Source organism: Saccopteryx leptura, chromosome 2 (assembly GCF_036850995.1).
Source record: "Saccopteryx leptura isolate mSacLep1 chromosome 2, mSacLep1_pri_phased_curated, whole genome shotgun sequence".
NCBI lineage: Eukaryota > Metazoa > Chordata > Mammalia > Chiroptera > Emballonuridae > Saccopteryx > Saccopteryx leptura.
This window is the reverse complement of record NC_089504.1, coordinates 35727242-35754335: the sequence shown is the minus strand read 5'-3', so window position 1 is coordinate 35754335 and position 27094 is coordinate 35727242. Positions and strand designations below refer to the sequence as shown.

General features: G+C 45.8%; 1 protein-coding gene and 1 non-coding gene across 6 annotated transcripts in view; one reads left to right on the top strand and one right to left on the bottom strand.

The window, feature by feature from the left end:
• FRMPD1 (FERM and PDZ domain containing 1) overlaps positions 1-18850 on the top strand; it is an 81985-nt gene extending 63135 nt beyond the window's left edge. For all 5 annotated transcript variants that reach the window (XM_066367631.1, XM_066367634.1, XM_066367632.1 and 2 more), the window contains 9 exons: positions 571-696; positions 1805-1924; positions 2773-2909; positions 4112-4238; positions 4377-4472; positions 6327-6509; positions 7324-7471; positions 9115-9909; positions 16301-18850. In XM_066367631.1, coding sequence (XP_066223728.1) covers positions 571-696; positions 1805-1924; positions 2773-2909; positions 4112-4238; positions 4377-4472; positions 6327-6509; positions 7324-7471; positions 9115-9909; positions 16301-18681 — 4113 coding nt within the window. In that variant the 3' untranslated portion in view covers positions 18682-18850. The remainder of the gene's footprint in view (positions 1-570; positions 697-1804; positions 1925-2772; positions 2910-4111; positions 4239-4376; positions 4473-6326; positions 6510-7323; positions 7472-9114; positions 9910-16300) is intronic.
• A 7851-nt stretch (positions 18851-26701) lies between these two features.
• On the bottom strand, positions 26702-26777 carry TRNAA-UGC (transfer RNA alanine (anticodon UGC)). The gene has a single exon. It is a non-coding gene; the product is annotated as a tRNA-Ala (tRNA).
• Positions 26778-27094: the final 317 nt, after the last annotated feature.

Genomic DNA, 27094 nt, shown 5'->3' with positions numbered 1-27094 from the left:
AGGGGGAACATGGCATAGCAACTCTAGTGGCACAGTATTAATTATTCCATCCTATCAGCAATTCTAAATAGACATCATTATCCTCTATTTCTCAGGAAGAAACTGAGGTTCAGAAACGTCTGGTTAATTTCTCACAGTGGCATAGCAGGTGGGTGGTGGGAGTCTTTCTGTTAAGCAGTTGAATATGCAGACTCCAGAGAGATGAATCTGGAGACCTTGAAGAGAGGCATAAGCCCCCAGCGGGTGGCTTTCATCTTCCAAGTGAAGCAAGAGAGGCATAAGCCCCCAGTGGGTGGCTTTCGTCTTCCCAGTGAAGCAAGAGAGGAGAGCCATGTGGGTGGCCCCGAATCCCTGAGGAATGGTGTACGGCCTGGATGGGCCATGAGAAGTCCCATGTGTGGCCGATCAAGGGTCAGCTGCGACTTGGCAGTGGACTGAATGAGCATGGGCTTTTCTCTCTCCAGCTGCACCAAGGAGCAGAGAGGCCAGGGAAGTCCTCGCTGTTCTGTGCCTGAGTGAGAGGGCCAGCCTGCTCCTCAGGTGACCCTCATGCCTCTCTGTGCCTGGCAGGACATCATCCTCACGGTGAAGGAGAAGCTGTCGATCCGAAGTACGGAGTACTTTGCGCTGGTCCTGGAAGAGCAGTACAGCGTCTCACGGCTGCACCTGCTGCATGAGGAGGAGCTCATCCAGCAGGTACGACCTGCTCCTGCTCCTGGTGAGGAGGTCAGGCTGGGCAAGCTGCATGCCTCAGGCAGGACCTTCGGGCACAGGGCTAAGCACATCTGCAGGTCTGATGCACTTTCTCGTGCCAAGAAGGCACAGAGCTCACTCAACCTGGGAACAACAGGACTAGAATTAGGCCTGATTTTCAAATGAGGTAGACGGCCCCATTTTGCTGATGGGAAACAGAGGCTTAGAGAGGTAAAGTGACTTACCCAAGGTAGCAGCCAATAGAACCTCATCTTTTGCTTCCAGCTCTGATGATCTTCCCCCGAACCTGCTGCCCTGGAGATGTCAGGGGAGCATTGGTTGCTGTGTCTGAGTCCTTTCTGTGAGACAGCACAGAGCAAACAGCCGGTCCCTCTGCGCCGCTCAATCTCCCAGCCAGTCAGTGATTTGTTTTACCAACCTTTTAAAGCCAAACACAGGTCAGTTCAACAAATCCTTGTTGAATGTGTGCTGTGACAAAGATGAGCAGGATTTCCACAACTGCAAAAGGAGAAGAGGCTTTGTAAGCAGGGCAACAGCATGAGCAAGGCATGGCTTCGTGGGAGCCACTCAGCATTCTTCATTGCAGATGGATTCTTACCCTAGTCACCCACCTTCTAATGCTGCTGCTTGCAAACTTTTAAAAAATAACTTCTATTAGCATTAGAAAAGAAAGTCAAATTAAATCCCTAAGATAGCTAAAGTGAAAATAGGTATGGTACAAAATATATATAATGTATACTATACTATTATTTGTGTGAAAGAAAGGAATACTCATGAATAGAAGCATGTATAATATATATACATAGACTGTTTCTGTAAGGGCATGTAAAAAACTGGAGATTTCTTTCCAGAAGTTTCTTTTGGAAAGAGGAACAGGTTGATGGAATCAGTGGGAAACTTTGCTCTTTTGAGCCTTTTACATTTTATACCCATGGGAAAATCAAATTAGGAGCAAATGTCTGCGCTGTCTTGGGAAGCACTAAAATTGGTATCTCCGGAGACTTTCATTGTCTTTTCCTTTGTTGTTTTGTGGAATAACCACAAGGACAAAGGCAGCTCAGATTGATGGTCTCTTTCTTACCCATCACAGGTGGTAGAAAGGGAGGAGTCACATGACTACCGCTGCCTCTTCAGGGTGTGTTTTGTTCCCAAGGACCCCCTGGACCTCCTGAAAGAAGACCCGGTGGCCTTTGAATACCTCTATCTGCAGGTGACTGGGTCTGCACTTCCTAAAACAACAGTAGTTCTCAAAGATGACACATCAGGTTATTTTGAACATTAGCTCAAGGCAGTAAGTGACTCTGGGGAGGGATTATCTTTATCTGAAGGAGAATGGGCCTGGATTTCCCTCAGAATTCCTTTTTCAGTCACTGAGTTGCTATGTTAGTGATAAACTGATAAAATTTTGGCTTAGTCCTAACTGTAGATGATACATTTCCTAATACCATTTAAGATTTTTAGAGTTACAGTTTTCATTGCTAAAAGAGGCTTTAGTGCTTCAAAGCTTTATTTTAGAAACGATGAAACTGAGCCTTGAGAAGTTCACATGACTTGCCTGGGTCACCCATTTGGTGGTGGAGCCAAATGGCTTCCTGGATCCCTGAAGCCTGCTGCTCCTTCCTCTGCCTCCTCAGATGAGATTTATTATGCCATTTTTTCTGATGAAAAGGAATCATTTGGGAGGCATCAACATTTTACAGATGAGATAACTCAAACTAGTTGGATTGATTTGCCCATGGTCTTACAGAAATGGTGGTAGCAAATAATAACACTCCTCTATATTTGTATAACACTGTATTCCTCATACCTGTTTTTATATGCATTATCTAATTCAGACCTCACAGAAACCGTGTAAGGTAGACTTCAGTATCCCCATTTAGCAATGGCAAGAACAACATTCAGAGACTTTTAGTCACTTAACCAAGGTCACACAGCCAAGTATCAGCACAAGCCAGGTCTAAAGGTGAGCTCCTGGTCCTGCTGCCTTTCACTTGAGAGAACTAGGAACACAATCCATGTGTTCTCGTTTCCCAATTCCTCTGATATGATCTCTTTTAGAGCTGCAGCGACGTGCTCCAGGAGCGCTTTGCTGTGGAGATGAAATGTAGTGCTGCGCTTCGACTTGCAGCCCTGCATATCCAGGAGCGGATCTACGCATGCGCTCAGCCACAGAAGATCTCTCTGAAGTACATAGAGTGAGTGAATGGCAGGGGATTTCCATGGCCCATCAACAGCAGCTGTGCTGCACTGATAATTTGGCTGGCCCCTGGCCAGAATGGTCAGATTCCATAGAGAGCTAATATTCACCTACCTAGCCATCTGTCCGTTGTCTTTCTATCCATTTTCCTTGCCACCCTCTCCAACTCAGCCAGGCTTCCCCAGATGTCAGAATCTGGCTGCTCCCTCTGGGTCAGAAGCCAAGTGCAGATAGAGTGACACAGGGCCCCTTTGTAAGTTCCCAGTTCCTGGGCAAATGTCTGGGGAAATTGTTTGATGGTGACTGCTCTGATAAGGGCAGGAATGCTTGGAAATTAATGTTGTGTGAACCAATCATGTTGCATTATGTTCCTAACAAGGCGGTTTCAAGTCCTGGGATTCCAACACCACCTGATTGCTAGCTTAAATTCCGCTTTGCTCTTGGCAGTGTCAGCCAGGTTTGCTAACCCCCTCACCAAATCTCAGTGCCGTTGTCCTGTCTGGACATCAAAATCAAGTGGGAATCATATTTAAAAAATAAAACAGATCCTAGGTCCTATCCCTGATATACTGGGTCACATCACTAGAGAGTAAGACTGAGAATCTGTATTTTTAACTAGTTTGTTGGAGGATTTGGAGGCTGATAGGCTGCCATTCTTTCTGAAGCATGACCTGGGGGAGGGGGGTGTCACAGGTGTTTTCCCATGAGAGTGTGTTATGCATGCATGATCATTATTTGTCACACATATATATTATACTAAAAAATGATTGAGATCTCCTGCTGTGATGAACAGAATATCACACCACACCAAGAGTGACGAGTCCCAGAAAGATCAGTGGGATTTAATTCCTGAGTGGCTGTGGTTTTTGTGTATGTGTTGGGGGGGGGAATACATATAAATATATTTATAAATGTATACATTACATATTTATATAAAACATAAATAATATGTTAACAGAACATTTTTATGTTTTATATATAAATTATATATTAGTATTTATATATAATATATAAAATATACATTTATATATATTTATATACACATGTCTGTGCATATGTATGTATCTTCTATTGAGAAAGAGGCTCAATTGCAGTACTCTGGGAGCACTAAATACTGAACCAAATGTAATTATGCTCTTCATTAGGACCACCAAATACACTGTAAACATGAGCCTCCTTGTCCCCAATGTCTCATGGCAGGAAAGACTGGGGAATAGAGAACTTCATATCTCCAACTTTACTCCGAAACATGAAAGGCAAAGACATCAAGAAAGCCATAAGCTTCCACATGAAGAGGAACCAGCATTTGCTGGAACCCCGACAGAAGGTAAGGCAGCCGCAGCCTCTGCCGACCACTCAGCGAGCTTAGCTGTCTGTCGTGGAACCTCAGGGACTGCATCTTCATCATGATTTTAGGCAACTGAGTAACTTGAACTTAACAGTCTTTTTTTTTTTCCTATTTAAGCAACTTATTTCTGCTGCCCAGCTACGTTTAAACTATTTACAGATCCTTGGGGAACTCAAGACGTATGGCGGGAAAATCTTCAATGCTACTTTAATGGTACGTAGTAGAGAACTGTGGAATCTCACTCCTATAGGGGACCTTAGAAGTCCTCTGAAGGTCAGTTAATCTTCTAGCCTAAAATTTTTGAGAACCCTGTCATGTGTTAGAATGGGTTTGGGAAACTAAATATCATGACACCGGGGAGTGTTTATTATGTTCTTGCTTGGTGCTAGCCCTAGCATTTTGAGGGAAGGGTACTGTAAGCTATTTACTCTGGGGCTTTGGGAATATGGAGGTGAAGAGAGAAACATGGAAATCATGAAGGAAAGATAAGAATGTTGGACTTACTGCCAGGCTGGGGTCCTGATTGTTCAAAAGAAGGGAAGAACTGAGAGATGGACCTGAGGATAGAAAAGAGAAGTAAGGAGCCCTGTGCTCTGTTACCCGTTCCTCCTCCAGCTTCCTTCTTGGAGCCTCGGTGCCTATAGCCCTGTGCTTTTCACCAGCCTGCAACGGGGTTGTGTGTGGCTCAATCAGCCCCACAACCCTCCAGCACAAAGCCAGACAATTGGCCAATTAGAGATTTTGTTTTTTAATATTTACAAATTTTTTCTCAGGGGATTTGATGTGCCTCTCGGTCATTTACAGTGATGAGTCAATTTAATCATACTGGTGACCTAATAATATAGATGGAAAAAAAGAATCAGTGCTTTGAGAGCAAGGGAGAGCAATCAGGTGGTTAGGGAAAGGGAAAAGTAGACGGCCTCTTGCACAAGTAGATGACCAAAAGGTGGAAAAGAGACTAGATCACAGAAAGGAAGGCTTGAAGGTACAAGAAAAGCTTCCCACTTTTCCCTAGGGCCACTCCTGCTCTCTCCCAGCTGGCCCAGTCCCCAGTTACCTTTCCTGTCTAAGGAAACGACTGGTAATGGGAGAGGAGGCCAACCACATTGAACTGGCTCGGGGTGCTTACTGGGCACTGGGTTACAAACGTAGATAAATACAGCCTGTCATCGGGAAACTTGGCAGGGAATATGAGACTTGAATACAAATAATTAAAATAAGAAATTGCAGCTCAGGGCTATGAGAGAAGTACAGAGGAAGTAGTGTGGGACTAGCACGGGGAAAGGACTCTTCTGGTTTGAGGAGGCTGATCAGGCAGATATTGCTGTAGACGTTTGCAGTAGGTTTTGATGGAAGTTTTTTTTATTTTTAATTAATTAATTAATTAATTTTTAACAGAGACAGAGAGAGAGTCAGAGAGAAGGATAGACAGGGACAGACAGACAGGAATGGAGAGATGAGAAGCATCAATCATTAGTTTTTCGTTGCGCATTGCGACACCTTAGTTGTTCATTGATTGCTTTCTCATATGTGCCTTGACCGTGGGCCTTCAGCAGACCGAGTAACCCCTTGCTCAAGCCAGCAACCTTGGGTCCAAGTTGGTGAGCTTTTGCTCAAACCAGATGAGCCCATGTTCAAGCTGGCAACCTCGGGGTCTCGAACCTGGGTCCTCGGCATCCCAGTCCGACGCTCTATCCACTGCGCCACCGCCTGGTCAGGCGGATGGAAGCTTTTAAAGAAGGGTCAGAATTTCAGTAGGTAATGACGGCAGGGAAGGAATTGCAAGAGGAGTGAAATTGGCACATTGTTGTGGAAACACAGGTTGTGTCTATGGAACAGGTTAGCAGCCTGGTTTGGCTATTGTAAAATGTCTTAAGGGAGGTAAGTTTATACTTAATTTAGCCGTAGATGGGGTCCAGTTAGGCTATCGCCTATCTTGGTGGTCTGGTGGTGAGGACTTGAAATAAGAATCAAGGAGTTTCCCGAGTGAGGTGCCATGTCTTACATGTGCAGTGTATTTTCACTAGCTTATGAATGGAAACTAATTCCTCCTCTGCCCTTCTCCAGTTACAAGATAGGGAATCCTACGTTTCCCTTCTAGTCGGAGCCAAGTATGGGATCAGCCAAATTATCAATAGCAAACTCAACATCATATCCACGTTGGCAGAGTTTGCAAACATCAGCCGTGTCGAGCTAACGGAAGAGTCTGAGAAAGTGAGCATGGTCAAAGTCTATCTCCAGGACATCAAGGTAACACACAAGGAAGAGATTCTGAATCCCACTTCTGGAATTCAGAGATAAATTATTTTAGGGTAGTTTATATGAGTTTTGATATTAACAAAGTCTAATGTCCAACATTTGCTTAAAGAGGACGATGAATTGTCCATTCTGTCCCATCAAAGGAACAGTGGTAATCAGGGTACATTTTCCTGGGCAGGTCCTAAAAGGATTTTTGTATAAACTGAGCCTGACCCTGTGCTTTCCTGAGGGGTTCAGAAACTTAGACAGGAACACCAGAGGATTGTATCATGTGCATGGGACCAGAATAGCTGTCCGAGAGTTTTGAATGGCAGCAGTTAAAATGGGTAAATGATGTTGTGTACTTCCTGAGTCTATCTGGAAAGTCCTGCATCCATCCTGCCTTCCTTTGCTTTAATATCAACCTGCTCAAGGATGGTGTTTTATTCTTAGCACCCTCACCCTCCGTCTCCATTTGCTTTTGCTCCTTTTCCTTTTCTAGGTCAGGTCTTGAAGGGGCCCTATTATATGAAGAGCAGAGTGGGGTGGGTGGTTCAGATGGGGGTGATAGGGTAAGGGAATGGGATGGAGAGGCAGGAGATATTGTGGATATTCTCTGGGAGGAACTTTCCACTCTGTGTGTGTGTGCACACGCGCACACACACTCTCATTTCAAGTCTTAAAGGTGAGAATACAGGCCATGAGGCCTGCCTGTGGGCTATGGCTGGATTTGCTTGGAATCTCTCATTGGCCCTACCTGGTCTTGTCAGGCTTTAGACTGTTCCTGAGTTCTTTATAAACTTAAGAGCTCTCTTTACCTTCAAAGGTTCTAACTTTGCTGCTGGAATCCAACAGTGCAAAGGACCTAGCCTGCCTGATTGCTGGGTACTACCGGCTGTTTGTCGACCCAGTCACCTCCATTTTCCTCTGGCCGGGGAACAAACAACAGGTGCACCGGGTGTCTGCTGAGGAAGGTGAGGCACTGGGGCCTGCCCTAGGGAGGACAGCCCCATTTCACCGCCTGTAGGGAAGGGCAGCCTAAGGGGAGGTAGTGAAGTGAATTGAGCTGAAGCTTCCCCCCAAGTCGATGACAGCTATTTCTCCATTTATTTCCTGGTAAACAGTTGCTCTTTCTAAAGTCCTGAACCGACAAGCTTTCTTTGTACCTCAGAGTCCTGAAAACCAAAGAAGGTCTCTGATTCCCTGTAGAATTTCCTGAAATCATCTCTAAGACTCACTGTATCTGTCTTTATTTGCCAGCAAACAGAGCTGTCAGTTATTTGTTCAAAAAATACAGATGACCTGGCTTCTCATTCCAGGCCCATGAATTCTTTTGCATTCTCTTGCATTATAATAGAAATTCTCAACCCTACACCTTTAGAGGAAGGGGCATCTGGAGATAGAAGGGACCCAGAATCGTATCGCATAAGGAATGGAGCAGTGGAGGCCGGTGGGGTGAACAGTCATCTAGGCCAACCTTCACTTTCTCTCAGGTTTCTGCTTCAGCACTGTTGACGCAGCATTTTCCCCGTGGTTTTCTGATAAATGTTTAACAACTGTCTCTGCCGAGAAAAAGCAACAACAAAACACAAGCCAACAAAAACTCCAAACCCTGATTTGAAGCAGTTGTGTATGTGCATGGGACAAACATTCCCACCATGACTAATTTCAAGCTCCAACATGATGTCACTGAGCGTGGAGATGGGAGAAATGCTCAGTAGCATATATATTATTATGTTGTATTTCCTCTATGTGGATAAAGTAGACATAAGTAATCTCAAGAGCTTAGATGATAGTAAGATAAAGTAAAATGAGCAGGCAAGGCCATGAGCTGGGAGAAGCTCTCTGTAGTAGCGGGAACACGGGAAGGCTGCAGCGGACCATCAGGCTGCCAAGGCGGGGTCAGGGCCGTCTTGGGAGGCCTTAGTTCTTGTGGAAGAGTTTAGGTTCTTCCCTGAGGGCAGGAGAAGCCATCAGAGGCTTTAAGTATGGGCGATGTTGATCAGAAAGAAGTTTTTAGAAAGATCACCCTGCAGGCTTATGGTGGAGGAGAGAGTGGAGACCTGGCTACATAGCCCCATCTGTCTCTCCATGGATCCTCCTGGAGTGCCAGCAGCTGGATGAGCTGTCACCCTCCCAAAAGCTCTGTAAGCACCTGTGGGTCCTCAAGATCAGGCTTCAGAATGGTGCCAGCCTCACAGCCTCAAATGTTCCATAAAGGTGCTACAATATACGCTTTCAGGCCCCACTTCCTAGATGTTTGACCCAGTACATTAGGGGTAGGGTAAGAATCCATTTTGTTCTTGAAATATGGTTCCCCATTAAGTAAATACCCACCATATTTCTGGGAACAGATAGCTCTCCCCGGAAGTAGGGACGGAGGTAGTCCGGTCTGTTAGGTGGTTCAGACAGGTGGGGGGACGGAGGCCTGGTGCTGTGGGAGAACATGCAATTTGGAGTCCCGTGATCCTTTATCAGTCAGTGTAGTGTGATCTGGGCCAGTCACTCTCCGGGCCTCAGTTCAGGTCTAATCTGGAATGAGAAGGCAGGAAGATACATAGGCCTCTGCCAGTCCCCAAAGGCTGTTTTGTAACCATCAGTGCCCCCTGTGTTTCAGGTTATGAGTCCAGGGCGTGCAGTGACTCTGAGGAGTCCTCTGAAATGGACTGCATATTGGAGCCTCTCTCTGACCGATGCTTGCCAAAGCTGGGCCCTGGCAGAGCACTCATAAGAGAGGAGCAGCCTCCTGGGGACAGCCTCATGCCTGAGATGGCCACGAATGGCCCGAGCACCTGCGGGGCCAGCAGCATGACAGACAGTGCTGAGTCCGAGGCGTCCGACTCGGCCAACACTGAGAGCCGAGGCTGCAGGACCAGCGGCTCAAGTGAGTCCATGGACGCCCTGGAAGAGGATGACTTGGATGCCTGCTCCTCCAGCAGGTCCAGCTTCTTCCACTTCGGCCCGCCAGGCTTCCCAGAGAGAGTCGCTACTGACAGCCAAGAGGAGCAGAGCAGGATTGAAACCAGTGGCTTCCTCTGTCTCCTGGCCCTGGCCCAGGGAGCCACCCCTCAGTGTCAGAAGACAGAGCTTTCTGAGAGTCCTGCTCCTGGGACCTTCAGCTGGGGACCAGACTTGAGTGCAGTCAGGCTGGATCCCCGGCTGTATGAGGGCAACCAGACTGACTACTACAGTCTGTGCACCAGTGTCTCCCCGGCCAGCCACCTGAGTGACAGCTCAGACAGCACAGCTTCCCGGCAGGGTGGGGGCCAGCCAGCCTGGGGCCCACAGGGCTGGACGGAGTCCCAGCCCAGCTCCACGCCGGAAGCCCCAGCCACTGCCTGTGAGGATGGCAGTTCGGATGAGGAGTACTATGATGCCGCTGACAAGCTCACACCCCCAGACACCCTCTCAGGTGAGCCTAACTCAGCGGGGCCCTGGACTTGGCCGGCAGGAACCCAGCTTGTGGGAAAACACATGAAGAAAGCAGGGTCATGATCCTCTTTTGAGGAGGCTGCCCTGGGCTCAGTGAACTAAATTATAAGCCTCATGACTTCAAGTCAGAGCTACAGGGGAGGTTCAGAGAACTGTAGGTAAGGGGGAATGGGAGGCATTCATTCAAGAATAGAAATCTGGGAAGGCTCCCCAGAAGAGGTGTGAAAGGGACTGAGACTGGTGAGATAGAATTGATATAGAAAGAAAAGGGTTTGACAGCAGTGTCCCAAGAAGGAAGTGGCTGTGTCCTTTTTAACCCTGAAGCTACATTAAATGAAGCCTTGAAGCAAGAAGAATCTACTTGACAGGCCATTGGTGGCCCTATAGGGGACTCAGACATAGGAAGGCAGGGGAGATCTGTTGGTCATCTTTCTCTCAGGTTCCTCTTGCCTCCCTCCATGTAGAGTGCGGGAGTCTTTCTATACAGAATGACTCCCCAGCTGACCTGAAAGCCTTCCAGGACATTTACTCACACACATGCTCTCTCTCTCTCTCTTTTTCTCTCTCTCTCTCTCACACACACACACACACACACACACACACACACACAGTCCACATGCTGCAGGAAAATAATTGGAAAACAGCATGCAGAAGTTTCAGCCTTTCCCTGTTGCTTCCGGCCCTGCAGTGGTTTCCTGGTGCTCATGGGAGAAAGGCCAGCTCCGTAGCAGCCCTGGAGGCCCTTTGAGGCCCTGTGTGCCCTAGACTCTGCCTGTCTCTCTCTTCATGTGCCCTCTCTCTGCACTCCTGCCAGACAGACCTCATTGCCATTCTTTAAAAGTGCCAGGCTCTCTCCCATCCCCAGCTTTTGCACATGCTGCTCTTTCCACCTGATACACTCCTTCACCATGGTCTTTGGCTGCTAATATCCACCCATCTATCAGGCCTCACCTGGAAATTCACTTCTTCCAGAAACTTTAACCAGACAAAAAGAGTAGGGCAAGTCACCCTATCCCCATCACATTTTTCTAAAGTACCTTGGGTGCTTCCTGCCTGGCATTTAGCACTGCCTGTAATTATGTATTTATTTGTGTGATCTTGTGTTGATGCTTCTTTCCCTCACTAGACTGGGAACACCTTGGAATGCATTTCCCACTCATCTCTGTGTCCCAGCACATAGAGTCTGGCAGTTGTTGCTAAGTGAATGAATGAACTCTCCTATCATCTACCCTGAGTTCATTAATTGGCTCTATGATATAATTTGAGGTCAAGTAGTATGATACCTCCAGCTTCATTCTTTTTCCTCAGGGTTGCTTTGGCTATTTGAGGTTTTTTATGATTCCATACAAACCTGATGATTTTTTGTTCTATTTCTTTAAAAAGTGACATTAGAGCCTGACCTGTGGTGGCGCAGTGGATAAAGCATCGACCTGGAATGCTGAGGTCACTGGTTCAAAACCCTGGGCTTGCCTGGTCAAGGCACATATGGGAGTTGATGCTTTCTGCTCCTTCCCCCTTCTCTCTCTCTCTCTCTCTCTCTCTCACTCTCACTCTCTCTCTCTCCTCTCTAAAAAAATTAATAAAAAGTAAAAAAAAAAAAAAATGACATTAGGATTTTGATGGGGATTGCATTAAATTTGTATTTTCCTTTGGGTAATATGGCCATTTTAACTATGTTCATTTTCCAAATCCATGAACATGGAATATTTTTCCATTTCATTGTATCTTTTTCCATTTCTTTCAATAATGTTTTGTAGTTTTCGGTATATACATCCTTCACATCCTTTGTTAAGTTTATTCCTAGGTATTTTTGTTGTTGTTGCAATTGTATAAGGAATTTTTTTTTAGTTCATTTTCCAAAGTTTCATCCTTGGCATATAGAAAAGCAATAGACTTTTGTATATTGATTTTGTATCCTGTGACTTTACTGTATTGTTTCTAGTAGTTTTTTGGTGAAGTCTTTGGGGTTTTCTATATACAGGATCATATCATCTACAAAAAGTGATACCTTTACTTCTTTCCTGATATGAATGCCTTTTATTTCTTTCTCTTGGCTCATTACTCTGGCTAAAACTTCCCAGAACTATGTTGAATAAGAGTGGAGAGAGTGGACAGCTTTATCTTGTTCCTGATTTTAGAGGAAAAGCCTTCATTTTTTTCACTATTTAAGATATTAGCTGATGGTTTGTCATATATGGCCTTTATTATGTTGAGGTACTTTCCTTCGATTCTGATTTTATTGAGCGTTTTAAACATAAAGAGATGTTGTATCTTATCAAATGCCTTTTCTTCATCTATTGATAGGATTATATGATTTTTGTTCTTTGTTTTGTTGATGTGGTGTATTACATTGATCAATTTCTATATGTTGAACCATCATGTGCTCCTAGAATGAATCCCACTTGATTGTGATGTATTATTTTTTAATGTGTTGTTGTATTCAATTTCCTAGTTTTTTGTTTTTTTTTTAGGATTTTTGCATCTGTATTCATTAGAGATATTGGTCTGTAGTTTTCTTTTTGTTGTTGTGGCCTTGCCAGGTTTTGGTATCAGGGTTATGTTGGCCTCAAAATGTGTTAGGGAGTATTACTGCTTCTTCTATATTTTGGAAGACTTTGCGAAGGATAAGTACCAAATCTTCTTTGAATGTTTGGTAGAATTCACTAGTGCAGCCATCTGGTCCTAGACTTTTATTTTGGGGGAGATTTTGTAGTTGTTTCTATTTCCTCCCTGCTTATTGGTCTATTTAGGTTTCCCACTTCTTCGTGACTCAGTCTAGGAAGATTGTATAGTTCTAGGAATTTATCCATTTCCTCTAGGTTATTGAATTTGTTGGCATATAGTCTTTCATAATATTCTACTGTGATCCATTGTATATCTATGATGTCTGTGGTAATTTCTCCTCTTTCATTTCAGATTTTGTTTATATGAGTCTTTCCTCTTTTTTTCCTTAGTGAGTCTAGCCAGTGGTTTGTCAATTTTATTGATCTTTTCAAAGAACCAGCTCTTTGTTGTATTAATTTATTCTATAGTTTTTATATTCTCTATTTCATTTAGTTCTGTTCTAAGTTTTACTATTTCCTTTCTTCTGCTGACTTTGGATTGCCTTTGTTCTTCTTTTTCTAGTTCCTTAAAATGTGATGTTAGGTTGTTTACTTGGGATCTCTCTTGTTTCTTGATATAAGCCTGTAGTGATATAAACTTCCCTCTTATTACTGCTTTTGCTGCATCCCAGAAATTTTGATACATTGTTGTCATTTTCATTTGCCTATGTATATCTTTTGATCTCTGCTTTTATTACTTCTTTGATCCAGTCATTTTTTAGAAGTATGCTGTTTAATTTCCACATTTTTGTGGAGTTTTTTTACTTCCTTTTTATAATTGAATTCTAATATCAAAGCCTTATGGTCAGAAAATATGCTTGGTATAATTTCACTCTTCCTTAATTTGTCCATTTGGTCCACTGTGTTGTTTAAGGCCAATATTTCTTTATAACTTTCTGTTTGGATGATCTATCTGAAGCCGTCAATGGTGTGTTAAAATCTCCAAGTATGATTGTGTTTTTTTGTCTGCTTCTATTTTTTAGATCAGTTAGTGAATGTCTTATATATCTTGGTGCTCCCTGGTTTGGTGCATACATATTAAGAAGTATTATATCTTCTTGATACAATGTCCCCTTTATCATTATGCAATCAATATCCATCTTTGTCTCTGGTTACCTTTGTTTTCTTGAAGTCAGTGTTGTCAGATATGAGTAGGGATACACCTGCTCTTCTTTCGATATTATTTGCTTGGAAAGTCGTTTTCCAACCTTTGACTTTGAGTCTACTTTCATCCTTGCAGCTTAGATGTGTCTCTTTAAGGCAGCATTTGGTTGGGTTTTGCTTTTTGATCCAATCTGCTAGTCTGTGCCTCTTTATTGGTAAGTTCAGTCTATTTACATTTAGGGTAATTATTGACACTTGAGGATTTCCTATAGCCATTTTATGTTTTGTTTTCTGGTAGCTCTGTTCTTGTTTGGTTCTTCTCTTTTTGTTTCTGTCAGTTGTTTTTGTTTGGTAGTATTTCATACTTCTTTCCCCTGTTTCTTCTTTTTTTAAGCTGTGTGTTTCATTAGTAGCTTTTTCGTGGGTGGTTACCATTAGGTTATTAAGCGGAAAATGTTTATATGTACAAAAGTCCTTTGTCTTATGAGTGCTCCTGCACTCCATCCTCCTTTGCTACTGAAGATCTTTATCCTCTCCCCTTTTATGTTATTGTTGTCAGAGAGTAGTTTTTTTTATTGTGACCTTGTTGGAGCTTTTACTTGTAGTTTTGATTTGTTTTGTTCTTTGTATTTGATCAAATAAACCCCTTGAATATTTCCTGCAGTGGGGATTTTCTGGTGATAAATTCCCTTAGCTTCTATATGTCTGTAAAAGTATTTATTTCTCCTTCATATATGAAGGATAACTTTGATGGATATAGTATTCTTGGCTGGTAATTCCTCTCTTTCAGTACTTTGAATGTTAGGGTCCACTCTCTTCTGGCTTGTAGAGTTTCTGCTGAGAAGTCTGATGATAACCTAATGGACTTTCCTTTATATGTTATATTCTTCTTTTCCCTAGCAGCCGTGAAGATTCTTTCTTCATCATTGATTTTTGACAATTTTATTATGATGTGCCTTGGAGTAGGTCTGTTTGGGTTGAGGTAAATCGGCATTCTATTTGCTCTTGGATTTGAGGCTTTAACTCCTTCCATAGGCTTGGGAAGTTTTCATACATTATTTGTTTGAATAGGCTCTCCATTCTGTTCTTCCTCTCTTCTTCTGATATATCCATTATTCTTATATTGCTCTTTCTAATGGAGTCAGACAATTTTGTAGAGCTCTTTAAGTTTTTTTAATTCATGAGTCTCTCACCTCTTCTCTCTGTAGCATCTCTAGTTGCCTGTCTTTGATGTAACTGATTCTTTCCTCTATCTGGCTTGTTCTGTTAGCCAAAATTGCTACCTCGGTTTTCCATTCATATATTGAGTTCTTTATCTCTGTTTTTAAAGTTTCAATCTCCTTGGTGAAGTATTCGTTTTGTTTTCTGAGCTCATTAAGTTGCCTATTGGTGTCTTCTCGCATCTCGTTGAGTATTTTCAGAACTTAAATTTTGAATTCTCTATCATTTAACTCCAGGGTTTCCATGTGATTGAGTTTGTTTTTTTTTCTGGAGATTTTTCATTTTCTTTCTGAACTACATCTCTGTCTCGTGTAGCCATGGTATGCAATTTCTTCTTCCTTGATGGCATTTGAGAGTGGTGTTGTTAAGAACCCTAACCAAAAAAATAACTAAAAAATATTAAAAATAAAAAATGTAGAAATTTTAAAAATTATGCCAAGTAAAGGAGAAAAAACACAGAAAGATAATAAAACAAACAAAAAATAAAAACCAAAACACCCAGGAAAAAATAAGAATAAAATTTATAAAAATTAAAGAAAATAAAACTCAAAAGAGAAAGAGAAAAAATATAAGAAGAAAAAAAGGGAAAAATGAAGAAAAATAAATAAATTTTGGTTTTGAGAGGTTTCTTACAGTAGGTGTCGCTGTATTACAAGTTTTAGCTCTATAAAGTTCCTGGGCTATCCTCCACTGAGATATTGCTGTCACACTGATATAGGTGGGGCTGTAGTCACGTTGGTGGGGCATGTTTTGAGGGCTTTACAGCTTTGGCTTTATGGCTTTGGCTTTCCTGCTTTACGGCTCTAGCAATGGTGATCTCAGGCTTCCAGGCACTCCTCCCCACATCTCAACAGACCTGGGGACCGGATGTGGAGCTTCTCAGGGTTGAGAGTGGCTCTGAAGAGCTAGCTGTGGGGTTTGTCTCTGCCACTCTTGGTACCGCCAGGTGAGGGAGGCAGGATCTGGGAGACTGGGGGCCGGACTTTAGCTTTCTCTGTCTCTACTGAGTGTGGGCTGCAGGCAGACTGTGGGAACACTGGCTGTGACCCTATACTCTGGCCGCTTTGGTTTATCTCCCCTTTGCCCCTCTATCTCACCACTCCTCCCAGCAGAAGGAGGCCCAGTCACTCTGGGGTCCCTCTCCATACCCCTCAGACAAAATCTAAATAGCCTGAGCTTCCCTCCTCCCCAAAAATAACCCAGTCTGGGTTTGTTTCCTCTCCAGAGCCAACCTCCATTGTGTTTTATCTTCTCCCCTTTTCACCTCATCTCACCTTTAGTCCATTCAGTGTGCAGATCTTTCAGATGTGCCTGTGAGCCCAGTTCCTTCACTGCGTTGTGGTTGTTCAATTTGTTGAAATTTCAAGGGGCGAGATCAGGAGTATCTCTCACGCCGCCATTACTCTGACATTATCTCCTACTTTTCCCTTTCTTGATTCTCAGGGCCCAGAGCTCTTTCTGCTGTGGAACCTGGTGCCACCAGTATGCAGAATAAGGCCAGCACTTCCAGCCTTGAGGACAGCCTGGAAACTGGACCAGAGGGAAGGGAGCCAAGCAGACGGGGAGGGGTGAAAAAGTATGCCAAGACCCTGAGAAAAAGAAGGTCTTTCCTACAGACCGACTACACCTGTCAGGTCTCATTCCCCCTGGTCCCATCAGCCTCCCTGGAGAATGTGGATGATGTGTGCTACTACAATAGAGAGCCCTACCTGGCCCTTGGTGCACCCTCCCCAACTGTGTCCACTCTGCAGGACATGCAAGGTGAGCCTGGCCTCCTGGAGACCAAGGCCCTGGGGCTTCTGGCTCCCTTGAGGGAGGCTAAGAGCAAAAACCCAGCCTCCCGGGTCATGGAGATGGAGCCTGAGACCATGGAGACCAAATCAGTCATCGACTCTTGCGTGTCTTCTATTTCTGCCATTCGCCTCCGGATTGATCCCAATCATAAAGAAAATTCTGGGGGTGCTTCTGTGACTGCCACTGTTGCCAGTTCCCCAGCAAGTACTCCTAACTGTTCCAACCCAGGTTCATCTGGCCAAGATACTGCGCAAGCAGAGCCTTCCCCAACTTTACCTGCATTTCAAGACTCAGATGGCAGTGACCTCAAAGAACTCACCATAGAACTTGAGGACAGCACATCCTCCCTCTCCAGCACTGACCCAAACCCAGACCGAGTCTGCCTGACAGTCAGCCCAGAGCCACATAACATCTCTCCAGGAAACACACCAGAGCTGGAAGGAGTCCAAGTGGAAACAGGATTGGGATTTTTGTTTACAAATCATATGCCAGAAACTGCCCCCAAATACACAACGCCATTGTTGTCTCCTCCAGACAGGCCCAGAAGTGATGAATGTGGAACACATTCAGGAGAAAAGATGGCTTCTTTCCCTACAAAGGAGGAGCAGCAAGGACAACTGTCTTTGGAACATGATGGAGAAGTTACTAACAAAAACAGCACCAACTTATTTCCTGACGAATCTGGGAAGGATCCAGGTGACCCTAAGGGTGATGTGTTGAATGCTGTTCTGCAGAGGATTGGTGTCAGTGCTCAAGATGAAATAATAGCCTCCCTCTCCTTGGAGACTCCGGTAACCGAGACTGAGCCGAACCTACCACACTCCCCAACAGAACTCCAAGGACAAAGCAGAGAAACCCTAAGCCAAGCCTGCCAGGCCCAACAACAAAAACTATTGGCAGAACTAGATTTAGACCCAGATATCTTGCTTGAGAACCAGACTATTCCATCAGACTTCCCTCTGGACAGGGTCAAAGCAGAACTACTTAGCTATGTGAAAGGGGAAGACACAGCCCCCAAGGACGCTTCTCAGCAGGTCTCTTTTAATCCAGGACCTTCTCTACTAAGCCCACTACCATGTCCCCAAGAGGAGCCCCACTTAGAAGGTTCAAACCAATGTTTGCTGTCAGAAAGCAAAGACAAAAGCCCTAGTGTCTGCCTTCCTGCCGAGAAGTCTTTCTTGTGCTTTTCCCCAGAAAGTCATCCTAAAGTTTCTGCCAGTCTCAGGATGGCCACATCTCTGGGGTTTGCAGGGGTGACTGAGACAGTGTCCCCCAGGGTTGGGATGGAGCAGTGCAGCTGCCAGTTTTCCTACGCCACGTGCTTCCGTGGCCTGCAGCCCGAGATGGAGGAAGAAGAGAGGGACTCAGAAGCACACCCCACCGTCCCCCTCACCTCCCCACCTGCTGCGGGAAGCCAGCTGGCCCTGCCCTGGAGGCCGGTCCGGGCCCACAGCTGCAGTGCTGTGCCCCTGTCCAGGAATAGCCACATCTGGCCAGAGTACTGCTCCAGGGCTCTGAGACAACTGAAAGCTGTGCCCACCAGCACCCCCGAGGGCTTCATCCGACTCACAGAGAGCTTGCTGGAATTACAAGGCATTTTAGAAGCTTCCTGGGGGAATGGGAAAAAACACCCCCCAGAGAAGTGCACCTGGCACTTTTCTGAAAGCCGGAGCCACCTGTGCATGGGCTCCCAGAAGCTCCTGTCCAGCTGTCAGCATGTGATCAGAATGGACCAGTCTCCCGAAGAGATGCAGGGTGCCGTGTGTGACACCTTCCAGTACCTGGTCCAGCTGGCTGGCCTGTGCTTCCAGTTGACAGACTGCAGCCGCTGCTCCGCCCGGCACAGGGAAGCGGCAGGGAACCTGAGGGACGTGGTGTACACCTACCACCAGTTTGTAGAGGCCGCCAAGCTGACCTGTGAGAGAGGCTACCACGACCTGAGTGTGAAACTCTTGGCCCGTCAGTGCACGGCCCTCACGGCTGCTGTGTTCTGTTTGACCCAGAAGTTCCGGGCATCCACTGCCCTGTGAGCAGGCCAGCTGCCCAGGCTCCCTGCCCTGCCCTGCCCTGGACTCTTCCCTGTGAAGCCTCTTCCATTCCTCCACCCACCCTCTCAAATGTTTACTATTAGAGCATTTAAATAAACTGCTGCTTACTCTTGGCCTGAATCAGACAGAGTGATAAGTTTGGGTCAAAACATTCACTCCTATCCATTCAACATACATTCACTGAATACCTCCTCTGGGCCTGGCTATGTGCTAGGAGCCTAGGATAATTATAGACAAATAAGACAAGTCCCACCCTGGTCAGGATGCTCACAGACCCTTTGGGGACACAGATAAATAGGTTACCATCAGTAAAGTGTATATTCTATATAAAAGGAGCATACCCTGTGGGCGTGGAAGCAAGAAGTCACAAACTGTCCTAAGAAGGCAGGGATGCTTGAAGAAGGTGAGGGGGGTCACCAATAAACACAATCTCCTGATACCATACTTATTTGGCAAGAACTTTGGGATATAGGAGTGAACACATGATATCTGGTAGATTCTACTTTCTCAAGTTTTGGTTTGCAGTAGCTGCACCAGGAGGCCTGGTAATCTTGGCTACCCAGCTGTGATAAGCATAGGTTGCCACCAGGTGTCAGTAAATGCCTTAGCTACATGGCTACATTCTTCAGGTGTGCTCTGTGCTTCATCTGAATTGACTGTACCCCTAAATCTTGCACCATATTTTTGTTTAACATAGTTAAAAGGCAAACATTAAAGCCCTGAATTGTATTTGGCTTTTTAAGAATAATATTAGTGCAAAATAAATATATTTAGTACCTTTCTTACTAATCCCAGTTGAGCTAATTAATCCTAGTTAGTCTTGCTGGGACCTTGGACAAGCAATTTAACCGCTCAGTGCTTTGGTGTTTTCTTCTGTGCATTGGGGACATTAACAGTGCCTGCTCTGTAGGGTAGAAACCTAGTAAATACTCAATCTAGTAAATAGTAAGTAATAACTCCCAGCGTTATGGCTGCCTCTCTTCCTCTGAGATCCTTCCCTGCATTTGAGATCCTTCAGACCCCAGGAAACCTGATTTAAAACTATCCTTGTGATACTTTTTACCCCTGGCTTATCTGTGCAGGCCATAGGTGGTTTAGACACTCACCTTGGACTATTAGAGTTTTTCAAGGGGTCCCTTTGGCCCTCTGGAGCTCCGGATCAGTTGTGAGCCCAGTGCTGCCTCTGTGGTTCTTCTCCCCTAGGGCTCCCTAATCCCTCTCCTTCACCCTGCAGAACAGGAGCAGAGATGAGGGTGTTTAGTCACTGCGCACGATCTCTCCAACCAGAAGGAAAGCAACACTCTGGAAGAAGAGAATAACCATTCTTTCTATCCCCTGTTACCAGTAACTTGTTAACTAGTCAACAATTAACCAGTACCTGTGCCAGGGAAAGATTTATTTTTTTAGAGCCCTGTTTCTTTTCACAGAGTACTTTGAATAAAATTTGAATAAGGCTCTTTTTTTTTTTTAAGGATATATATTTTTTATTCAAGTAACTGCAAATAGGAAACCAAAGGGGGGGCCCCAGGCTGGGACAAATCACGGCCATCTCCTCCCTGGCAGAACAAGGGGAGAAGGTGGCTCTATTGTTGGCCATCAACACGGGCCCCTCCCCCCTGCTCACTCTGCTGCAGCATCCTAGGGGCAGAGCCCCCCTTCCCTGGGACTGGGGTTGCCGGTTCCCAGCCTGCTTTGCCCCAGGCCCCTTCCCAAGAGTCTCTTGGAGGGGAGTGTGGGCAGAACAGGAGGCAGTGAGGATGAAATTTGGCGCTGATAGCAGCAGCAATAACAGATGTCTAAGAATGAAACAAACAAAAAACAACACAACTGTCCAGAGGTAGTTTGTGAACAGAGGAAAGATGGAACCAGAACCTTGGGGGGTGGGGAGGAGCAAGGGGGGCAGGCAAGGCTGGCTCCTGGTTAGTGCCCCATGTTAGGGGAGGGGAGACTCAAGCCTAGAGTGGAAGCAGACAGGGAAGGGGGCTCACACCCCTCCTGCCTTCTCTTCCTGTGCCCCAGAGCAGGCCGCCCAAACTAGAGCAGGGCCTACGCAAGGCAGGGAAGGCAGGGGTGAGCTGCCCCTGTGAGACACAGGTTGGTGGGGCATCTTTGGGCCAACCAGCCCTATCCATGACCACACATGCTGCTGTCGCCGCCAGTACAATGGAGCGGGCATGTCAGAGTGAGATGGCGCTCGGGCCCCTTTAAGGCCGGGGAGCCCTCCCAGGCCCCTTAATAGGAGGCCAGAGGTAAGAGTGGGAAAGGGACCCCCCCAAAACCAGGAGCCCAGTCAGCAATGTCCCCACCACCGAGGGAGCAAGGACGCAGCAGGCGCAGGATGCGGCTAAGTGAGAAGTCAGCTTTGTCCAGGAGGGCGAGTGAGTGAGTGCACGTGGGCGGGTGAGGGGTGTCTGGGAACCGAAACCAAAGGAACGCTGCCGCCGGGGCCCTGCAGCGGCTGGTGTGCTGTGTAGTGTGGTGGTGCGGGTGGCGGGCGGGTGCAGGGGTGGTGGTGACCGGGGCCGGGGACGACGGGGGCGGGGCAGGGGAGCGGAGCTGTTCAGTCCCAGGAGGAAACTGCTCCCCAGGGGTGGGGGGCGCGGCCCGGTCACTGCTCCTCCTCTGAGGACTCCTGCGAGATGCCCTCTTCTTCCTCCTTCTCCTATGAGGTGGGCAGGGCCATGAGCTCGAGCGCCAGGCCGGCCCTCCTCCACTCCATCCCCTGAATAAGGCTCTTGAACAGAGATTTGAAGTGAGTTTGTGGCAATGAAACATAGGAACACCAGGACATTGAAAAAATTAAAAATTGTGTGATGTGAAAAAGGGCTTGAATGCTTTCACCAGCAGAAGGTTATGAGGAGCTACATCACTTGTTTACGTGAACACAATCTACACGTTCACAAATTTAGGAAAGGGAGCTTAGGGCTTCAACTCAATCAGGGCTTGAATCCTGGCAGTGTTATGATAGGAACTTGTTGGGGTCTCAGGTTCCCAATCCGTCAAAAGGAAATACTAGTCTTCATTTAGGGAGGGCCTACACTGTGCCAGATGCCTTGAATACATTTTTGTATCAACACAACACCCCAAAGTAGAGATTGTTATAAAATACACACTCCGCATTATTATGAGAAACAGATCATTAGGGAAGGCAGGAGCCTCCAGCACAAGCACCCAGATGTTTGTTTCCTTCTTTCTTTGCTTCCTCTCCCCTCAAGTCCATGACCTTCCTTGGGTTGCTACAGTATGAAGCTGGTATTTTGTTCTGAAGTTTTCATGAGGAGCACTAAGTCTCAGAAGTTCTGGGAAACCCCTCATTGCTTTGAGATGCTGAAGTACAGGAGGAGTTATTCTTTTTTTTTTTATAAATAAATTTTTATTTTAATGGGGTGACATCAATAAATCAGGGTACATACATTCAACGAAAACGTTTCCAGGTTATCTTGTCATTTAGTTATGTTGCATACCCATCACCCGAAGAGAGATCGTCCTCCGCCATCCTCCATCCAGTTCTCTCTGTACCCCTCCCCCTCTCCCTCCTCCCCTCCCCCCACCCCCCATAGCCACCACACTCCTGTTCATGCCTCTTAGTCTCGCTTTTATGTCCCACCAATGTATGGAATCCTGCAGTTCCTGTTTTTTTCTGATTCGCTTATTTCACCCCGCACAATGCTACCAAGACTCCACCATTCCGCTATAAGTGATCCGATGTCACCATTTCTCCTAGCTGAATAATATACCATGGTGTATATGTGCCCCATCTTCTTCATCCAGTCCTCTATTTTTTTTACAGTGATTAAAAGCCTTTAAGCAAACTCTTGGCCAATACAGCAAGAATCCATAAATGAGTAGTGTCCTTAACATGTTCCCCAAGTCCAAGTTGGCCCCATCACCATGCCAAATCCCTGAAAAATGCAACCCAACCACAGTTCAGTCTGTTAGGAGCTGTCACAGGGGGCAGGAGTCCAGGAAAGTTCCCCACAGGAAAAGTCCGCATGGCACTGGAATTGTTGTCACCATTCTATACTTTGCAGCTCATGTCCAAGTCCCAATGACCGCTGCTTCTAGCTGGTAATGATTCAGGTAGACTGGAAAAAGCCATTTGCAGCATGCATGGATATGGAGCTTCTGTTCTCCTCTGCCTGGAGAGTTGAGACCAGGTTGCTTTTCCCTGGAGCTCTGTGACTGTGGCCTGGTAAAGAGAACCTTGGGATACACTAAGCTGGGTGGCAAAGGTAAATTCATAATACAAGTTGGCAAAAGGAGGAAAGAGAGCTCTAAATTAAGAGTAGGTCCCAGCCTGAAATATGAGTGGGGCATTGAGGTAGGAGGGATAAAGGAAACACTATATATTAAGCAAAGCAGCAGAAAATAGGACTATCAACACCCACAACAGAGATCTTTGAGGGAAGAATAAAAAAAACCTGACTATTCAGGCAAAACATAGTTAAGTGGCCCTTGTGCGAATGAGATCAGTTTACCTGCTTCTTGGAAGAAATACCCTGGGCTCGTCCACAGTGTCGTAGATGGGGCCGACGGCCCTGGGCACCTTCAGCCTTCAGTGGCAAACCCCAGCTTTCTGGGCAAGGTTAGGTCGTAGGTAGCTGGAGCAGGGCTGGAAGAGACTGAACCCTCCCTTAGAGGAGCAAGGGGGAAGCCCACCTTCCAGTGTCCCTGTTTTACAGGAGGAGTTATTCTATTCAGCACTTTCTGAGTACACAGCCCCCTACATGAAATAGGCAGAGTGGGACTGCCTAGTCTGCAATGCAAGTTACTTGTTTAATGATTAAGAAACTACTGGACATTTACAGTCCTCCTTTCTTTTCCCACCCACCATCCTACTGGCTGATTCATTTCTTTCCATAAACATTTATGGCACACCCGTGCCAGGTGATGCCTTGTCATTTGGGTTCCGTTCCTCTCATGGGGCATCACTTGTCGTGAAGAAAATGACTACTTGGAGACCACATGGAGTGCACTGAGAGACCTAGGGGAGACTGCCTCACAATCCCCTATACAGGTTTCATGAGATAGCCCTGACCCCGAGTCCTTAGGGGTATTTATTGATACACACAAAATAGAAGCAGGGAGAATGAGGAAGTCAGGAAGCAGAGAAGAGAATGAGAAAGTCAGGAAGCAAAGAAGAGAATGAGGGAGTCAGGAAGGGGAACTTCATTAGAGCAGATGAAAGGGTAAGGGAAGTAGCTCGAATATCCCCACTATTGATTAATCATAATTGTTAAGCCTAATCCGGAGGGACCCGAAACATTGAAGACACGAACAAAGTCCATCGATTACACATCAAAGCTTTATTATCTAGCTTGGCCAAGCGGCGGCAACTCTGACAGAAATCTGAGAGAGAGCGTGCTGGCCCTTTGTTCTACCTAGTTTTTATAGTATTGTAAGTGGGAAGTACAGAAGCAAAAATTGTAATTAGGAGCCCTTTACTACTATTGGTTATAGTCATATGTCCTTTAACATGATAGGACCATGTTAAATTTGCAAGCCATACATCATTTTGGAGAAAACAAAATTTACAAGCCAACACAATGGTAGAAAGATATCTCTTTACATATTAAAAGGCATTCCTATATTATCTAGTGTTCATCCGCCATCTCTCTGTCCAGAGTCACACATGTTAACCACATGCATTTACATAGGAGAGGTAGTTTCTGTGGGGACAAATGCCCGCAAATGGCTCATTGCTATAAGAAAAGGTTTATTATGGCTTTTCTCTCCCTGTACCTGGCTAGTCATTCACCCCTTTCCCCACAGGCGTGGTGGAATGTCTGGGAATCCATGTTTTCCTCCCCTTTGCATTTACAATACAATGCCAAGGGCCATCCTGGTCATGCCAATCACACAGTACAGATACTATTCTCACAATTTCTCTGCACACCTTAACCCAAATTAATAAAATGTTCTTCAAGCCTCTTAAAATATTAATATTAATTCTGTAGTTTTTGGTACCTTACAACACCTGCGGGTGAAGTGGCGCAGTGGCTCCTCAATAATTGCTAATTCTATCCCTATTGTGCTGCATTCAGCCCGTTGGTACTGTGTTCAGTACTTTTGTGAGCAGAACCACTGTGGCTTTTGCCTCACTGAACTCTGTCCCTGTTCTGTGTTCCTATTCAGGGCTTCTACAATGCCTGATGCAGGATTATGGATATAAGTAATTGGGTGAGAATCTGGTTTTCAAGTATTTATTCTTGGTCCAAGAGATAAGATGACATGTAGAGATAGAGACCTACAACAGAAGGTGCGCTCAGGGCCACCAAAAAGAACAGATAAAGTGTGTGAGAGCTCAAAGGAGAGAAGTTGTTGGATGGGGGCAGAATAGTGATCAGGGAAGGCTTCCTGTAGGAGGAAGCATTAATTACAACTAGTTTGTCAAGAAGTATTTTTAAGTAGCTACTGTGTGTCAGATCCTAGCTTTAATAGATAGGAAGGTAAGTTTGAGATGTGTTGAGAAAGAAGAAAAATCACTCATTTGTTTTTTTCCGTGAACACATATTTACTGTGCAGCAGTACTGGGGATACAATCATCATGATAGATATAGTCCCCTCAAGGAACTTATAATTAGTAGGAAAGATACATTTTTAAAAAGAGAGATGATCTGACCTGTGGTGGTGCACTGGATGGAGCACTGACCTGGAATACTGAGGTCACAGGTTCAAAACCCTGGGCTTGCCTGGTCAAGGTACATATGGGAGTTGATACTCCCTGCTCCTCCCCTTCATCTTTCTAAAATAACTAACATCTTAAAAAAAAAAGAGAGAGAGAGAGAGAGATGACTGAATGATAGGTGATGTAAAGAAAGTGAAGAGAGTGCCAAAATGGGATGGGATGAGCCAATCTTACCCAGGGTGATCAGGAAAGGCCTCTCTGAAGAAAGAATGTTGTAGCTGAAGCTGAAAGGATGAGAAGGAGTCAGCCATGGAGAAAGTGAGAAGAAAGGGAACAGTATCTGGAAAGGTCTTTGGTGTGCTTGAAGCATTTCAAGAAGATAAGTGTGACTGGAACACAGCAAGTTGGAGGAAGAGTAACAGATGAGGTTAGAGGGGCAGCCAAGAGCCAGGCTGTGCAAAGGCCTTAGGAAGGTCAGATTTTACATCCGAGTATGATAGGAAGACACGGTGCGGTTTGCAGTAGGGGAGACACATAATCACCTGGCAAATGGATGGGGGCCAGTGGGGCTGGGACAGCAGTCAGTGAAACAGCTAGGAGGCCTCTGTTGCAGGGAAGTAGACATGAACTCATTTAAAGCAAAGAAACACAAGAGTAGTGGCAGAGAGGGGTGAAAGGTATTCAATATGACTGAGTGCAAGGTGCAGGACTGGTTGGTGTGGTGGGAGCCACTGAAGACCATTTGAGCCACTTTGCAAGCCCTGCTGAGCAGTAAGCCAAGGCCAGCTTCTGAGCAGAAAAGAGGCATTAGAGCTGGGTTTTTGCAAAAGCCTTCGGTGGGGTGGGGCAGAATGTTTAGTTTTAGTATTTAAAAATTGCTCCAGTAACAGATAATGAATGGATTGGAGCATGGGTTGGGGGCCGGGTGGGAGCTGCTGCGGGAAGAAAAGCCCAGAAGGGGTAGCAGTGTGGGGTCAAGGTAGCTTCCAACAGTGCTGTGGTTTCTTTGGGTGGGAGACATTTCAGGCTCATTTATGGTAGGATCTTTCTTTTTTTTTTTTTTTTTTCATTTTTCTGAAGCTGGAAACGGGGAGAGACAGTCAGACAGACTCCCGCATGCGCCCGACCGGGATCCACCCGGCACGCCCACCATGGGGCGACGCTCTGCCCACCAGGGGGCGATGCTCTGCCCCTCCGGGGCGTCGCCATATTGCGACCAGAGCCACTCTAGCGCCTGGGGCAGAGGCCACAGAGCCATCCCCAGCGCCCGGGCCATCTTTGCTCCAATGGAGCCTTGGCTGCGGGAGGGGAAGAGAGAGACAGAGAGGAAAGTGCGGCGGAGGGGTGGAGAAGCAAATGGGTGCTTCTCCTGTGTGCCCTGGCCGGGAATCGAACCCGGGTCCTCCGCACGCAAGGCCGACGCTCTACCGCTGAGCCAACCGGCCAGGGCCAGGATCTTTCTTAAAGGGCAAGACTGCGAGGACTGAAGGAATAAAGTGAAGAATGGCTGACAAATTTTTATCAGCACAAGGGTTGGGCAAGTCACTTCAGGTCTCTGAGCCTCAGTTTCCCCATTTATATATGAGAAAAGATGGATAAAGGACAGTGGCCAGGAGCTAGACTCATTCCTTACCTGCTCAGGCCGGATAGCTCTGTTGTGAGCCTGGACAGCCAGGTATGGTGAAGGGGAATGGTCGCTCAGGGAAAACCTGTCAGCTCATGGGCCTTGCTGCTTGTGGGGAAGCCAAGCATAGCGAGACTCCCAGG